This window comes from Choloepus didactylus, chromosome 15 (genome assembly GCF_015220235.1).
Source record: "Choloepus didactylus isolate mChoDid1 chromosome 15, mChoDid1.pri, whole genome shotgun sequence".
NCBI classification, from domain to species: Eukaryota; Metazoa; Chordata; class Mammalia; order Pilosa; family Megalonychidae; genus Choloepus; species Choloepus didactylus.
Genome location: NC_051321.1, coordinates 13,573,020 through 13,590,846, shown reverse-complemented (window position 1 = coordinate 13,590,846; position 17,827 = coordinate 13,573,020). Strand labels below are relative to the sequence as shown.

General features: G+C 36.9%; 1 protein-coding gene across 1 annotated transcript in view; it reads right to left on the bottom strand.

Annotated features, from left to right (window-relative positions):
- Window positions 1-17,827, bottom strand: part of LOC119510964 (minichromosome maintenance complex binding protein) — a 64,261-nt gene that overhangs the window by 32,259 nt on the left and 14,175 nt on the right. Inside the window, exons 2-5 of the mRNA XM_037805390.1 lie at window positions 12,147-12,232; window positions 11,417-11,557; window positions 11,243-11,284; window positions 7,798-7,899 (exon numbers count right to left, since the gene is read on the bottom strand). Coding sequence (XP_037661318.1) covers window positions 7,798-7,899; window positions 11,243-11,284; window positions 11,417-11,557; window positions 12,147-12,232 — 371 coding nt within the window. The remainder of the gene's footprint in view (window positions 1-7,797; window positions 7,900-11,242; window positions 11,285-11,416; window positions 11,558-12,146; window positions 12,233-17,827) is intronic.

Sequence of the window (17,827 nt, the reverse complement as noted above, 5' to 3'; positions counted from 1 at the left end):
ATTCACCACATACAAAGGAAAAAGCATACGACTAAGTAGTGACTACTCAGCAGCCACCATGGAGGCGAGAAGGCAGTGGCACGATATATTTAAAATTCTGAGTGAGAAAAATTTACAGCCAAGAATACTTTATCCAGCAAAGCTCTCCTTCAAATTTGAGGGAGAGCTTAAATTTTTCACAGACAAACAAATGCTGAGAGAATTTGCTAACAAGAGACCTGCCCTACTGGAGATACTCAAGGGAGCCCTACAGACAGAGAAACAAAGACAGGACAGAGAGACTTGGAGAAAGGTTCAGTACTAAAGAGATTCGGTATGGGTACAATAAAGGATATTAATAGAGAGAGGGGAAAAATATGGCAAACATAAACCAAAGGATAAGATGGCTGATTCAAGAAATGCCTTCACGGTTATAACGTTGAATGTAAATGGTTTAAACTCCCCAATTAAAAGATATAGATTCGCAGAATGGATCAAAAAAAATAAACCATCAATATGTTGCATACAAGAGACTCATCTTAGACATAGGGACACAAAGAAACTGAAAGTGAAAGGATGTAAAAAACTATTTCATGCAAGCTACAGCCAAAAGAAAGCAGGTGTAGCAATATTAATCTCAGATAAAATAGACTTCAAATGCAGGGATGTTTTGAGAGACAAAGAAGGCCACTACATACTAATAAAAGGGGCAATTCAGCAAGAAGAAATAACAATCGTAAATGTCTATGCACCCAATCAAGGTGCCACAAAATACATGAGAGAAACACTGGCAAAACTAAAGGAAGCAATTGATGTTTCCACAATAATTGTGGGAGACTTCAACACATCACTCTCTCCTATAGATAGATCAAACAGACAGAAGACCAATAAGGAAATTGAAAACCTAAACAATCTGATAAATGAATTAGATTTAACAGACATATACAGGACATTACATCCCAAATCACCAGGATACACATACTTTTCTAGTGCTCACGGAACTTTCTCCAGAATAGATCATATGCTGGGACATAAAACAAGCCTCAATAAATTTAAAAAGATTGAAATTATTCAAAGCACATTCTCTGACCACAATGGAATACAATTAGAAGTCAATAACCATCAGAGACTTAGAAAATTCACAAATACCTGGAGGTTAAACAACACACTCCTAAACAATCAGTGGGTTAAAGAAGAAATAGCAAGAGAAATTGCTAAATATATAGAGACGAATGAAAATGAGAACACAATATACCAAAACCTATGGGATGCAGAAAAAGCAGTGCTAAGGGGGAAATTTATAGCACTAAACGCATATATTAAAAAGGAAGAAAGAGCCAAAATCAAAGAACTAATGGATCAACTGAAGAAGCTAGAAAATGAACAGCAAACCAATCCTAAACCAAGTACAAGAAAAGAAATAACAAGGATTAAAGCAGAAATAAATGACATAGAGAACAAAAAAACAACAGAGAGGATAAATATCACCAAAAGTTGGTTCTTTGAGAAGATCAACAAGATTGACAAGCCCCTAGCTAGACTGACAAAATCAAAAAGACAGAAGACCCATATAAACAAAATAATGAATGAAAAAGGTGACATAACTGCAGATCCTGAAGAAATTAAAAAAATTATAAGAGGATACTATGAACAACTGTATGGCAACAAACTGGATAATGTAGAAGAAATGGACAATTTCCTGGAAACATATGAACAACCTAGACTGACCAGAGAAGAAATAGAAGACCTCAACCAACCCATCACAAGCAAAGAGATCCAATCAGTCATCAAAAATCTTCCCACAAATAAATGCCCAGGGCCAGATGGCTTCACAGGGGAATTCTACCAAACTTTCCAGAAAGAACTGACACCAATCTTACTCAAACTCTTTCAAAACATTGAAGAAAATGGAACACTACCTAACTCATTTTATGAAGCTAACATCAATCTAATACCAAAACCAGGCAAAGATGCTACAAAAAAGGAAAACTACCGGCCAATCTCCCTAATGAATATAGATGCAAAAATCCTCAACAAAATACTTGCAAATCGAATCCAAAGACACATTAAAAAAATCATACACCATGACCAAGTGGGGTTCATTCCAGGCATGCAAGGATGGTTCAACATAAGAAAAACAATCAATGTATTACAACACATTAAAAACTCGAAAGGGAGAAATCAATTGATCATCTCAATAGATGCTGAAAAAGCATTTGACAAAATCCAACATCCGTTTTTGATAAAAACACTTCAAAAGGTAGGAATTGAAGGAAACTTCCTCAACATGATAAAGAGCATATATGAAAAACCCACAGCCAGCATAGTACTCAATGGTGAGAGACTGAAAGCCTTCCCTCTAAGATCAGGAACAAGACAAGGATGCCCGCTGTCACCACTGTTATTCAACATTGTGCTGGAAGTGCTAGCCAGGGCAATCCGGCAAGACAAAGAAATAAAAGGCATCCAAATTGGAAAAGAAGAAGTAAAACTGTCATTGTTTGCAGACGGTATGATCTTATATAGAAAACCCTGAGAAATCGACGATACAGCTACTAGAGCTAATAAACAAATTTAGCAAAGTAGCGGGATACAAGATTAATGCACATAAGTCAGTAATGTTTCTATATGCTAGAAATGAACAAACTGAAGAGACACTCAAGAAAAAGATACCATTTTCAATAGCAACTAAAAAAATCAAGTACCTAGGAATAAACTTAACCAAAGATGTAAAAGACCTATACAAAGAAAACTACATAACTCTACTAAAAGAAATAGAAGGGGACCTTAAAAGATGGAAAAATATTCCATGTTCATGGATAGGAAGACTAAATGTCATTAAGATGTCAATTCTCCCCAAACTCATCTACAGATTCAATGCAATCCCAATCAAAATTCCAACAACCTACTTTGCAGACTTGGAAAAGCTAGTTATCAAATTTATTTGGAAAGGGAAGATGCCTCGAATTGCTAAAGACACTCTAAAAAAGAAAAACGAAGTGGGAGGACTTACACTCCCTGACTTTGAAGCTTATTATAAAGCCACAGTTGCCAAAACAGCATGGTACTGGCACAAAGATAGACATATAGATCAATGGAATCGAATTGAGAATTCAGAGATAGACCCTCAGATTTATGGCCGACTGATCTTTGATAAGGCCCCCAAAGTCACTGAACTGAGCCATAACGGTCTTTTCAACAAATGGGGCTGGGAGAGTTGGATATCCATATCCAAAAGAATGAAAGAGGACCCCTACCTCACCCCCTACACAAAAATTAACTCAAAATGGACCAAAGATCTCAATATAAAAGAAAGTACCATAAAACTCCTAGAAGATAATGTAGGAAAACATCTTCAAGACCTTGTATTAGGCGGCCACTTCCTAGACTTTACACCCAAAGCACAAGCAACAAAAGAGAAAATAGATAAATGGGAACTCCTCAAGCTTAGAAGTTTCTGCACCTCAAAGGAATTTCTCAAAAAGGTAAAGAGGCAGCCAACTCAATGGGAAAAAATTTTTGGAAACCATGTATCTGACAAAAGACTGATATCTTGCATATACAAAGAAATCCTACAACTCAATGACAATAGTACAGACAGCCCAATTATAAAATGGGCAAAAGATATGAAAAGACAGTTCTCTGAAGAGGAAATACAAATGGCCAAGAAACACATGAAAAAATGTTCAGCTTCACTAGCTATTAGAGAGATGCAAATTAAGACCACAATGAGATACCATCTAACACCGGTTAGAATGGCTGCCATTAAACAAACAGGAAACTACAAATGCTGGAGGGGATGTGGAGAAATTGGAACTCTCATTCACTGTTGGTGGGAGTGTATAATGGTTCAGCCACTCTGGAAGTCATTCTGGCAGTTCCTTAGAAAACTAGATATAGAGCTACCATTCGATCCGGCGATTGCACTTCTCGGTATATACCCGGAAGATCGGAAAGCAGTGACACGAACAGATATCTGCACGCCAATGTTCATAGCAGCATTATTCACAATTGCCAAGAGATGGAAACAACCCAAATGTCCTTCAACAGATGAGTGGATAAATAAAATGTGGTATATACACACGATGGAATACTACGCGGCAGTAAGAAGGAACGATCTCGTGAAACATATGACAACATGGATGAACCCTGAAGACATAATGCTGAGCGAAATAAGCCAGGCACAAAAAGAGAAATATTATATGCTACCACTAATGTGAACTTTCAAAAATGTAAAACAAATGGTTTATAATGTAGAATGTAGGGGAACTAGCAGTAGAGAGTAATTAAGGAAGGGGGAACAATAATCCAAGAAGAACAGATAAGCTTTTTAACGTTCTGGGGATGCCCAGAAATGACTATGGTCTGTTAATTTCTGATGGATATAGTAGGAACAAGTTCACAGAAAGGTTGCTATATTATGTAACTTTCTTGGGGTAAAGTAGGAACATGTTGGAAGTTAAGCAGTTATCTTAGGTTAGTTGTCTTTTTCTTACTCCCTTGCTATGGTCTCTTTGAAATGTTCTTTTATTGCATGTTTGTTTTCTTTTTAACTTTTTTTTTCATACAGTTGATTTAAAAAAGAAGGGAAAGTTAAAAAAAAAAAAAAAAGAAAGAAAGAAAGAAAGAAAAACAAGGAAAAAAAAATGATGTAGTGCCCCCTTGAGGAGCCTGTGGAGAATGCAGGGGTATTCGCCTACCCCACCTCCATGGTTGCTAACATGACCACAGACATAGGGGACTGGTGGTTTGATGGGTTGAGCCCTCTACCATAAGTTTTACCCTTGGGAAGACGGTTGCTGCAAAGGAGAGGCTAGGCCTCCCTATATTTGTGCCTAAGAGTCTCCTCCTGAATGCCTCTTTGTTGCTCAGATGTGGCCCTCTCTCTCTGGCTAAGCCAACTTGAAAGGTGAAATCACTGCCCTCCCCCCTACGTGGGATCAGACACCCAGGGAAGTGAATCTCCCTGGCAACGTGGAATATGACTCCCGGGGAGGAATGTAGACCCGGCATCGTGGGATGGAGAACATCTTCTTGACCAAAAGGGGGATGTGAAAGGAAATGAAATAAGCTTCAGTGGCAGAGAGATTCCAAAACGAGCCGAGAGATCACTCTGGTGGGCACTCTTACGCACACTTTAGACAACCTTTTTTAGGTTCTAAAGAATTGGGGTAGCTGGTGGTGGATACCTGAAACTATTAAACTACAACCCAGAACCCATGAATCTCGAAGACAGTTGTATAAAAATGTAGCTTATGAGGGGTGACAGTGGGATTGGGAACGCCATAAGGACCAAACTCCACTTTGTCTAGTTTATGGATCGATGTGTAGAAAAGTAGGGGAAGCAAACAAACAGACAAAGGTACCTAGTGTTCTTTTTTACTTCAATTGCTCTTTTTCACTCTAATTATTATTCTTGTTATTTTTGTGTGTGTGCTAATGAAGGTGTCAGGGATTGATTTAGGTGATGAATGTACAACTATGTAATGGTACTGTAAACAATCGAAAGTACAATTTGTTTTGTATGACTGCGTGGTATGTGAATATATCTCAATAAAATGATGATTAAAAATAAAAAAAAAAAAAAAAAAAAAGAAGGGAAAGTTAAAAAAAAAAAAAAAAGAAAGAAAGAAAAACAAGGAAAAAAAAATGATGTAGTGCCCCCTTGAGGAGCCTGTGGAGAATGCAGGGGTATTCGCCTACCCCACCTCCATGGTTGCTAACATGACCACAGACATAGGGGACTGGTGGTTTGATGGGTTGAGCCCTCTACCATAAGTTTTACCCTTGGGAAGACGGTTGCTGCAAAGGAGAGGCTAGGCCTCCCTATATTTGTGCCTAAGAGTCTCCTCCTGAATGCCTCTTTGTTGCTCAGATGTGGCCCTCTCTCTCTGGCTAAGCCAACTTGAAAGGTGAAATCACTGCCCTCCCCCCTACGTGGGATCAGACACCCAGGGGAGTGAATCTCCCTGGCAACATGGAATATGACTCCCGGGGAGGAATGCAGACCCGGCATCGTGGGACGGAGAACATCTTCTTGACCAAAAGGGGGATGTGAAAGGAAATGAAATAAGCTTCAGTGGCAGAGAGATTCCAAAACGAGCTGAGAGGTCACTCTGGTGGGCACTCTTACGCACACTTTAGACAACCCTTTTTAGGTTCTAAAGAATTGGGGTAGCTGGTGGTGGATACCTGAAACTATCAAACTACAACCCAGAACCCATGAATCTCGAAGACAGATGTATAAAAATGTAGCTTATGAGGGGTGACAATGGGATTGGGAAAGCCATAAGGACCACACTCCACTTTGTCTAGTTTATGGATGGATGAGTAGAAAAATAGGGGAAGGAAACAAACAGACAAAGGTACCCAGTGTTCTTTTTTACTTCAATTGCTCTTTTTCACTCTAATTATTATTCTTGTTGTTTTTGTGTGTGTGCTAATGAAGGTGTCAGGGATTGATTTAGGTGATGAATGTACAACTATGTAATGGTACTGTAAACAATCGAAAGTACGATTTGTTTTGTATGACTGCGTGGTATGTGAATATATCTCAATAAAATGATTAAAAAAAAAACTGAGTTAGAAAATGAAAAAAAAAAAAAAAAAAGACAAGTAACTCAAAAATTGGCAAAAGACAAACAGATGCTTCACAAAAGAAGATCTACAAAGAGCCAATAAGCACATTAAAATATGTTTAACACTATTAGTCATGGAGAAAATGCAAATTAAAACCATGAGTTACTGCTTCTGGTTACCTAACAGAATAGCTATAATGTAAAAGATTGACTATACCAAGTATTGGCAAAGATGTCAGCAACTGGTGGGAGTATATTTCTTATAAAGTTAAATATATACCTCCCACATGATCCAGCAAATCTATTCCTGGGTATCTGACCCAAGGAAAGTGAAAACATATGACAACAAAAGACTTATACCTAAATATTCATAGAAGCTTTATTCAGAAGAGCCAAAAAAATTGGAAACAACCTAAATGTACATCAGAAATTAATACCACTCAGCAATAAAAAGAAATGAATTACTAACATCCCCGACATGGAAGAATCTCTAATGCATTGTGTTCAACAAAAGAAGTCAGACTTAAAAGACTATATGCTATGATTCCATTTATATGATATTCAAGAAAAGTTCAGACTAAGCTATGGTAAAAGCAATCAGAATAATGGTTGCAGAGGAGGGGAGTGGTGACTGGAAAAAGGCACAAGGGAACTTTTTCTGGGGTGACGGAAATGTTCTTTATCTTGACTGGAGTGTAAATTATATGGGCATATGCATTTATCCAAATTGTTCACCTGTACCCTTAAAATCTGTGCACAGTATATGTGAACTATATCTGCAAAAATTACTAACCAAAAAATTTAAATAAATAAATAACTTTTAAAATGAGATAGATGTTTCATACAAATTCCTCCCAGAAGAACCAACATGTTACATTCCTTTAAGAGCATTAGGATGAATTCTAATTTGAGACTTAAAAGAAAAAAAAAAAAAAATCTATCTTGATATTCTTTTTCAGTACCTTTAAATCTACCTCAATCTGTTTAACAGTATTTCACTATAGGAATGTACCATAATTTTGCATTTCTCAGTGATGCTTACTTTGATTGATTATAGGTTCTTCTGTTTAGGAGAAATGAAACACATTTGATTTAAATAAAGTCAAGCTTTGTAAATGAAGACAAAAATTTTTTTTTCCATCTAAATTCTTAGAAACTTGAAATAGCAACTGTGGTCTTCACAATTAAAAAAAAAATCAGGAACCATTAAAATACATAAGAAAGTTCAGATAAAGGATATTTCTTTTACCCACGTAGATTCCCCAGGCACTGGAACACAATAGAAAGTCTGTCTTTCCAAAGTGGTAGTTCGTGGAGAGTTTAAATCAACTTCTTGCTGAGGCTGTGATGTACGCAAAAAGTATTAAGAAAAAAAAAAATTTAAGTTTAGCAACCACATTTTTATTTTATTTATATAACCATAGTAAATATTTCACATTAGGGGCTAATTAAATTGACCAGCAATTACTAATTCCAAACTATCATTTTTTTAAAAGAAAACTGACATGTCATTTCAAACGCAATAATCAAATTATTATCCTCCCCCAAATTCATAAATAAGCAGCACCCTAGGTTACAAAATTAAACTCTTTTACTCAATTTTCTTAATTTCTTTTTTCAGAGACAAGGCATATGGTAATCCTACTGCCTCTTTCACAGAAAAAAAGAATCAGAATGGACCTATAAGGTAGGAATTTAATGAAACAGTCATTAACTATGTAGCTCTGTCATGGGATTTAAAAGTCAGATAGTACTCCCTAGAAAAGGCATTTCTCTATTTCAATTATACTTAGAAAATCCTAAAAGGCAGAAAGGACCTAGGAGACATCAAGTTCAAGCCTGACATAACATGTACCAGCTCGGTTTTTTGCTTCCTTCCAGGCCCAATGTCTCTTTTTCCTGAATGGGGCTTTGACTTACAATTTGTTTGCAGCATACATAGCCTTTGCTAGTGTCTCAGATGGACAGCCTCACTTATTTTATTAGCCTATTTCCAGATGCTGAGATTACTGTGCTACAGTGATACTGCATGATCATATACTAGAAAAAATTGCGTACTGATATATTACTGTATCATTTAGGGCGCCTTAAACAAGGGATGCAGTAATCATTTATAAAGTTGACCCATTAAACCTGGCACAGTATCTTCTGCAACCACTCCAAAAGTCAATTCTTTGGGGAAGAAGTCTTGGGAGACTTGAAGATTATCGTGTGTAAGATAAAACAAATCCATCTTTCATGTGAGTCTGTTACTCAAAATAACTGCAGAATGTCACATTTTTGTTTAAGACAATCTCAATCTTTCAAATTAGGGTTGTTCTTCTGTCCACATCTGCCCTCTAAACTAGAATACTTTACTCAACTGGGAACAACTTCTACTGCGATTTAACTGACAGGTATCAGGCATTATAAGTCAGTCCCTTGAGGTCTGGGTAAGCAAGAGTCAGAATACCAGAATGTAAAAAGCCCAAGGTAACCTAATAAAACTAAGATTCTGTTATCTGCAAAGCAGAGAACTAGGTACAGAACAAAGTAGGTTTGACCAAGGTCCCACCTTTCTGAGACCCTGCCTAAGCACCCAGCCAATCCCCACCAGTGACACTTTTTTCTTTTCAACAGTTGACAATTAGTCTGTGTTTCAATAGAACCACCCGAAAAACATGCAAGGAGCAAAATGTAAGAGACATTTTTAATAAATATTTCTTTGGACGTGGTAACAGTCTTTTTTGCTTTTAAACTAGAAACAATTTTTAACTTCCCAAGTTACAACATGTAGAATGGGTATTGGATTGAAATTAAATTTAATTCTTCATGATGTTTCTGTAAGCGACACAAAAGATATACTGTGAGATTCCTCCATACTGTTTTTTTCTAGTAAGTTTCTACCTTTCTTCTCTTTCACTGTTATATATACATCCAATGTTCTACTTCTTCCTCTCCCATTATTGATATGTAAGAGTTTCTATTACTTCCTTTTAACAAATGGGAAAAGAGGGCAGGACTTAATTAAATTTAACTAAGCAAGTGCTAAGCCCTAATTTAATCTTCTACTTCCATTTGAAAAGATTTTAGCATAACCTGTAATTTTTTAAGCCATGTAGATAGACATTGGGAAAGGAAGAAAGAAAATTTTGACATTTACAATATTCCACCTTCTAGGCCATCTACTAAAGATAAAAAAATCACATCAGAAAAGCTCTTATATAAAGAAAACACTTCAAGTGATTTCTTAGAACTTATTTGCATGCAAGATAAATTTAACGTCATCCAAAGGAAAGTAATAAATTCCCTGCTTAGAAATCAAAACCTGAGATACCATTTCACACCCATTAGAATGGCTGCTATTAAAAAAATGGAAAATAACAAGTATTGGAGAGGATGTGGAATAAAAGGAACACTCATTCATTGCTGGTGACAATGTAAAATGGTGCAGCCGCTACGGAGGACAGTTTGGGGTTCCTCAGAAATCTAAGTACAGAACTACCACATGACCCAGCAATTTCATTACTAGGTATATACCCTAAAGAACTGAAAACAGAGACTCAAACAGATATTTTTACAATGATGTTCATAGCGGCATTATTCAAACTGCCAGAAGACGGAAGCAACCCAAGTGTCCATCAACCAATGAACGTGTAAACAAAATGTGCTATATATATACAATGGAATATTAATCAGCCATAAAAAAGAATGGAGTTCTGATATCTGTGACAACATGGATAAACCTTGAAGATTTCATGTTGAGTGAAATAAATCAGACACAAAAGGACAAGTACTGTATGATCTCACTGATTTGAAGTAATTAGAATAACAGAATAAGCAAACTCTAGTCAGAATAAGCAATATTCTAGTCAGAATCTAGAATATTGATTACCAGGGGACAGAATGGGAATAGGGAATGGGAAGTTAAGGCTTAAAATGTAGAGTTCCTATTTGGAATGATGGAAATGTTAAGGTAACGGATGGTGGTGATGGCAGCACAACACTGTGACGGTAATTAACAGCACTGAAACATATATCTGAATGTGATTAAAAAGGGAAATGTTAGATTGCATATATGGTAACGGAATAAAAATTAAAAAAAAAAAAAAAGAAATCCATGGAACTACACTCACAGTGAGCCCTAAGTTAAACCATGAACTACTTGTTCATGATACAATTACAAAAACATGTTTTCATCAACTGTAACAAATGTTCCACACCAATGCAAAGTGTTAATAATAGGGTGGCATATGGGAATCCTGTGTTTTATGCCAGGATTGTTCTGTAAACCCACAACTTCTCTAATGGGGGGCAAGCTATGAGAGAAGAGGCATAAGGAAAGATCAGTATAGAAGCGAGTAATGGAAGAGTACCTGGTTTTCGTAAAGTGCTACTGACAATTTCAGTGAATTCATTTTGATACCTCAGGTTTGAATATGCAGATCTCAGTCCCCTAATATAACTGTTTTCTCAGAGTTGAGACTCACTATTGTTAACCCCTTCTCAGCAAAGACTAGATCTCTTTTTTGTTCAAAAGACATCTGAATGATGGCTATTTGGAGGCTAGAAGTTGTTTTTCATATTATCTCGGGAAAAAATAAGTTTATTCTAATAAATGCTGTGGTTCAAAAATTTCACACACAAAAAAATTCCCTGCTTATGAAAAAATTCATATTTAAAATCTTTGTCTTAAGGATACATACCCCACATTCTGCTACATCTCTATATTTTCCAAAATGAAGTACCTATGGTCCAGAACAAAGAATAACAGTATTATATCAGTATATCAGAATCAAAACTACTATAAACAATACAAAGACAAAATTAATACAACAAATTATAAGCAGAAAGTTTCACTCAAAAAAAACAACACATACGCGTGCTTTTGTATTTTGGTTAACCGTTTCATAAACTCCCATGTAAAACTCCGGGTCAAACATATCCTGAATCATGCAACGAAATTTCACAAAACTGTTAGGTTTCAAATAATGAAGGGGAACCTCGTTCAATGATGGTACCTTAAAGGAAAACAAACAATCAAGTCAATAAAATATCCTGTCTATAAAATATTAGCATATATACATAGACTTTATATCTAGACCCAAATTGCCATTTAAGAAAAAAAAAAAAAACAAGCTCCATTGGGGAGCCAAATGGTCAGCATAACATAATGGCTGGACAAAATAACTTCCCAAGTTCTTACAAGTTTGTATGACATTTGACTACAATGAAAACGATGCTTTACCTTCAGAACACTTTTCAAGTGTTGCAGAAAGGCATTCTTCTTTGTTAAACTCTTTTCTTAAAACTAATAGATGCCATTTTTTTTAATGAAAATAATAAAGAAAACAGAAGCCCTCCCAACTCTCATTTTTTTCTTAGAAGTAAAATTGTCAGTTACTGCCACCCAGTGGTACCAATATAGAAGCATGTAATTGTTTGAACCTCAGCTATAAACTAGACCCAAATCTTTTAATACATATGCATTCAGAGCAAAAGGCAGTACCGACTGACTTATATAGTTTCAAATAAGTGGATTACTACTCTACCGAGAGAAATGATATGTCTGCCCAACCCTCTCTCCCCACAAAATAGCAATAAGCTTACCCATTTAGGAGCATTACTTTCCTTCAGCTTTTCCTTAAAATATTCAATCACTTTTTTCTCCCAATCAGGATTAATTCCATTTTGGGCTGAAAGACAAATAAGTTTTTGAAATCTAAAGGTACAATACATAATAGGTGAGTCATAAATTAATTTAGCTAATAAAAACTGAAATAAAATTTGCTACCATGATAGAAGCTTCTGAAAAAGGTGGTATTTGAGCCACGCCAGGGAAGAACGTTAAGACCTGAGGTGTTAGGGAATGGCTACACTCGGTGGGGGGGCACTCTTGGGCTGGGGAGGAGGCGGGCAGGGAAACAGTGATAGTAAACCAGGGACAAGGATGGGCACCCCCAGAAATTCAATTACATGGGGCACCAAGGGAGAGAATAAGGCCAAAGAACAAAACGGAGATGTGGTCTCACACACCCCAAGTTTTCCGAGCCACGCTACAGATTTTACTCTCATACACCTAGCAGGGGCCAGGGCAGAAGAGCTACGGGAGTTAGACAAATAAACTTTATAAACAAATACAGAGTAGAGAAAATAAGTTGTTTTGCAAGACTAGCATCCATTTCCCCTTTTTCTGGTGAGAGTGCCACTTTTCGAAAGGGGAACCACCTCACCCTGACTCTCAGCCCCAGGGTGTGCATGACTTAGGCCTCCCAGTGGTTCTGATGATTGCTTTACGAGTAGACCAATCAAAGACAACTCCAGAGCAAGGCTTAATAATCCTGAAGCCCCAAGTGGCCACTTTGAGCAAGATCCTTCTGAAAACTAAACCATCCCAGAGGAAAAGTAGAGTACACAGGTAGATTCCTGTAGACATGGTTTAATATTTGTCTGAATATGCATTTCCTTAATGACTAATAACATTGTACACTTTTACATATGTTCGCTGACCATTTCAATATCTTCCCTGATGAAGTTCCTAGTCACATTTATGCACATTTTTAAAAACTGGGTTGTCTGTCTTGGCATCATTGATTTGTATGAATTCTTTACGTATTCTGGATACAAAATTTTTTGTCAGATGTATGTAGTACAAATATTTTCTTCTAATCTTGGTTTTCCTTTTGACCTTAACAGTGTCTTTTTCATGAGAAGTTCTTTTTTATGAAATCTAATTTATCATCTTTTTTCTTTTATGGTTACTGATTCCAAGGTCATGAAAATATTTTCCTATGTTTTCTGTAGCTGTATTTGTCACATTTAGGCCTGAAATCCACACCAAATTAATGACTTGTTTATAGTGTAACACAGAGGTGAACGCTCATTTTTTTTTCCTCCCAAAAGAGAAATCTACTTATTCCAGCACTATTTAACAAAAAGACTTTCCCTTCCACAACTGTATTGCTTTAGTACTTTTGCCCCAAATCAACTGACTCTCTATTTTAGTCTATTTTTAGGTTTTCTATAGGCTATGCTGATCTATTTGTCTATCCTTAGGCTAAAAACACACTGCCTTTATTACTGTAGCTTGAAAGTAAGTCTTGAAATCAGGTCACTTAAGTTCTCCAATTTTGTTCTTTAGGTTTATCAGTCAAGTTCTTTTGCAAAAGATGTTATTAGAAGGATAGATATCCAAGAAGATGTTTGTTGTTTATGATTACTCTGAATAGAAATCTTGGTACAAAGAGTACATGCGGTATGATTCCATTTATATAAATTTCAAGAATAGGCATAATTAATATACAGTGAAAGAAAGCAGAACAGTGCTAGGCTTCACAGTGGAGGCAACCAGGAGATTGACTGCAGAAAGGAATAAAGGAAATTTTGCGGGTGATGGAATGTCCCATATCTTGACTGTGGTGACAGTTCAACAGTTATATACTTTTGCCAAAACTCATCAAATTAAACATTTTAAATGGAGGCATTTTATTGTATGTAAATTATACCTTAATGAAGGTGATGTAAAAATTTGTGAGGTTCATGATAGGAGAGTTATTAATTATACAAATGTAGTTCTATTCTCTGGACTCAAAACACAAATACAGAGGTTGAACCTACTCTGCATAAGGCATTATGCTATTTTAAAATATAAATCGGTACAGTGGAATCTAAATTAGTAGTAGTCACTGTGGTTCCTACAACCTTACCTTCTAAAAGTTAAACAGAAATAAAAGGCTAACAATTTGATTAATCAACTTAATATATGGGCTGTCATAAAACACTACATTATTAACTTAATTATTAATCAAACAGTATGGATGAAAAACTCAGTAAGAAACTGTGGTTGAATTTTGAAGCGGGTATAAAGAAAAAGGAAGCAGGGTTTTAAAGAGTAGCAAAGTACCAGTTAAGTAGAGACAAGAGGAGAGGACATTCCTGGTTAGAGCAATGGCTAAGTACAAGCTGGGGAACAGAGAGCAAACCATGTGCAGTGTGTAAGTCAGGTCATCTGGAGCAGAGTAACACAGAAGGCTAGAAAAACAATTCAGGAACAGACTATCTATTGTTTTATATGCCAGGTAAGCTAGGGAGTTTAGACTTTATCTTGTAGGAAACAAGGAGGCAGTGACCATGTTTTGAGAAGGAAATTGGCGTGATCAAAAAAGTTGGGTAGAAGAGACTGGAATGGAGAAAGATTAGGGGCCAGAATATCAATCAGGAAGCGAGCGCAATAATGAGATAGGTATGAGGGTAAAAAATGTATTCCTTCAAATACTATCTGACTCAGTGGAACTTTAAAAAATTTATTTTTTATTTAACATACTGTAAGAATGACCTTTCTGCAGCATACAGTCTCATAAATTTCAACACATGCAGAATTAATGTAACCACCACCACAACTTGCATACAGAACAGTTCCATTATCCCCAACAAAGTCTTTCGTTCTGCCCCTCTGTAGTCACACCCTAACCCCACATTATTAACCCCTGGCAACCACTGATTTGTTCTCCATCAGTATTGTTCTTTTTGAAAATGTCATATAGATGGAATTGTATGTATGTAAACCTTTTGACCCTGGCTTCTTTCACTCACCATAATGCCTTTGAGATTTATGCAAGTTGTTTGTGCAGAGAAGAGTTAACATAGCAGGCGTGTTGCTATCCTTAGAAAGGCCTGTTTACAATGCTGGCCCTTGGCTGGTGTCAGGGAACTTGGCTCTCACAGCGTTCCCAGTCAATAGTTAACTGATAAGAGTGATTCAATCTGCCTAGACTGTGCAAACAATGTGGTTTATGCTGAATACCTGCTTTCCTTTTAGAAGTCTGGAATTCTGTTACGTGCTAGGCAGAGTGCCTACACCATCAGCTCCCAATAAAATCCTTGGGAACCGAGTCTCTGATGGATTAAACTATGTCCCCCAAATCCAAATCCCCAATACCTCAAGAATGTCACCTTATTTGGAAATAGAGTTACTACAGATGGAATTAGGCAAATTAAAGACGAGGCCATACTGGAGTAGGGAAGGCCCTTAATCCAATATAACTAGCATCCTTTTAAGAGGAAAGAGACAGACAACAGACACAGAGGGAAGAATGCCATGGACTGCCAGAAGCCACGCCAAAAGCCAGGAGAGGAGCATGGACAGACTCCCTAGAGACGCCAGAGGGAGTATGGCCCTGCTGACACTTTGACTGTGGACTTTGAGCCTCCAGTACTGTGAGAGAATAAATCGTATTTTAAGCCATCTAGTTCGAGTACTTTGTTAGAGCAGACCTAGTGAATTAAGATGGTCTCTACGGAGCTTCTTTGGGCAGAAACATCACACGCATGTTCCTGCATTTTCTTCACCGAGAAATGAATGCCCTTAGGGTAACCCTGCATGCAAGAGCAGAAGGCAGCCTGCACATGGATCCCTCCAGACTCCACCTGTATCTTTTTCCCTAAAGATCCGGTTGTATGTCCATACTATGCCACTGTAATAAATCTTAGCCAGGAGTACACCTGGATGCAGAGTCTTTTGGGTCCTTCTAGGGAACTTCCAAATGGTAGTGGTGGTCTTGGGACCCCAGACACATGCGTGTATCAACAATTCACTCCTTTTTATTGCTGAGTAGTATTCCACCGTATAGCTGAACTACAAATTTGTTTATCCATTCACCACTGAAACATATTTGGAATGTCTCCAGTTTGGGTAATCATGAACAAAACAGCTACTTGCGTGTAGATTTTGCGTGAACACAGTTTTCATTTCTCTAGGGAAAATATCTAGGAATGGGACAGCAGGGTGTATGGTAATTATATGCTTAACTTTATAAGATTCCCCCCTTTTTCCAGAATGGCTGTACCATTTTGCATCCTCACCAGCAATGTATAAGAGGTCCAGGTGTTTGCATTCTCACCAATACTTGGTACTGACACTTTTAAAATTTTATTTTAAGTGTTCTAGTAGGTGTGTAATACCTCATCGAGGTTTTAATTTGCAATTCCCTAGTGGCTAATGATATTGAACATCTTTTTGTGTGCTTATTTGCAATTCTTATATCCTTTCTGGAAAAGTACAGGCAAACCTTGTCTTATTCAGCTGAACTTTATTGTGCTTCAAAGACACTGCATTTTTTACAAAATGAAGGCTGTGGCGACATTGTGTCGAGCACGTCTATAGGCACAATTTTCCCAAGAGTATGTGCTCACTTCATGTCTCTGTGTCACATTTTGATAATTCTTTCAATATTTCAAGCTTTTTCATTATTACTATATCTGTTATAGTAACTTGTGATCCGTGATCTTTGATGCTACCACTGTAATTGTTTTCGGACACCACGAACTGCACCCGTAAGAGACAGCGAACTTCCTCAATAAATGTGTGTGTCCTGACTGCTCCACCAACCAGCCATTCGTTCCACCGTCTCTCTCCCTGTCCTCTGGCCTCTCCATTCCATGAGACACAATATTGAAAGTAGGTCAACTGATGACCCTACAATAACTTCTAAGTGTTCAAATGAAAGTAAGAGTCACACATCTCTCATTTTAAATTAAAAGTTAGAAAGAAATGATTAAGTTTAGCAAGAAAAGGATGCCAAAAGCCGAGATAGGCCAAAAGCTAGGCCTCTTTTGCCAAAGTTAGCTAAGTTGTGAATGGAAAGGAAAAGTTCTTGAAACAAATTAAAAATGCTACTCCAGTGAACACACAGATGATAAGAAAGTGAAACATCCTTAACTGCTGATATGGAGAAAGTTTTAGTGGTCTGATTCAAGATTAAATCATTGACAATATTCCCTTAAGCCAAAGCCTAAAGTGGGGTAACCATACCAACATGAAACAACACCAACACAGAACTCAACAAAGAAATTTAAAAGATACGCACACACATACACACAATATGAATACCTTTGAAATATGTAATACCTTCAGCTTCATTTCATGATTGTTACTGAAAATAATTCTAGTATAGGGAAAGTGATGTTAAAAAATTACCCACTCAGGGTATTACTTACCCTGGGTATGCCCCTGAAGCTAGGCGGTCTACTTCTAGAGTCATAATCTTAACTATGCTATTGTGAAAAGCACTACAGATAGAATACAATCCCTATCAAAATTCCAAATGCTTTTTCTTTCCCCCACAAATGGACAGACTGATCCTGAAATTCACATGGAAATGTAAGGGACCCTGAACAGGTAAAATAATCTTGCAAAAGAACAAAGTTGGAAGACACATTTCCTGATTTCAAAAGTTATTATAACGCTCCAGTAACCAAGACTATAAGGTACCAGCACAAGGAAGACATGTAGA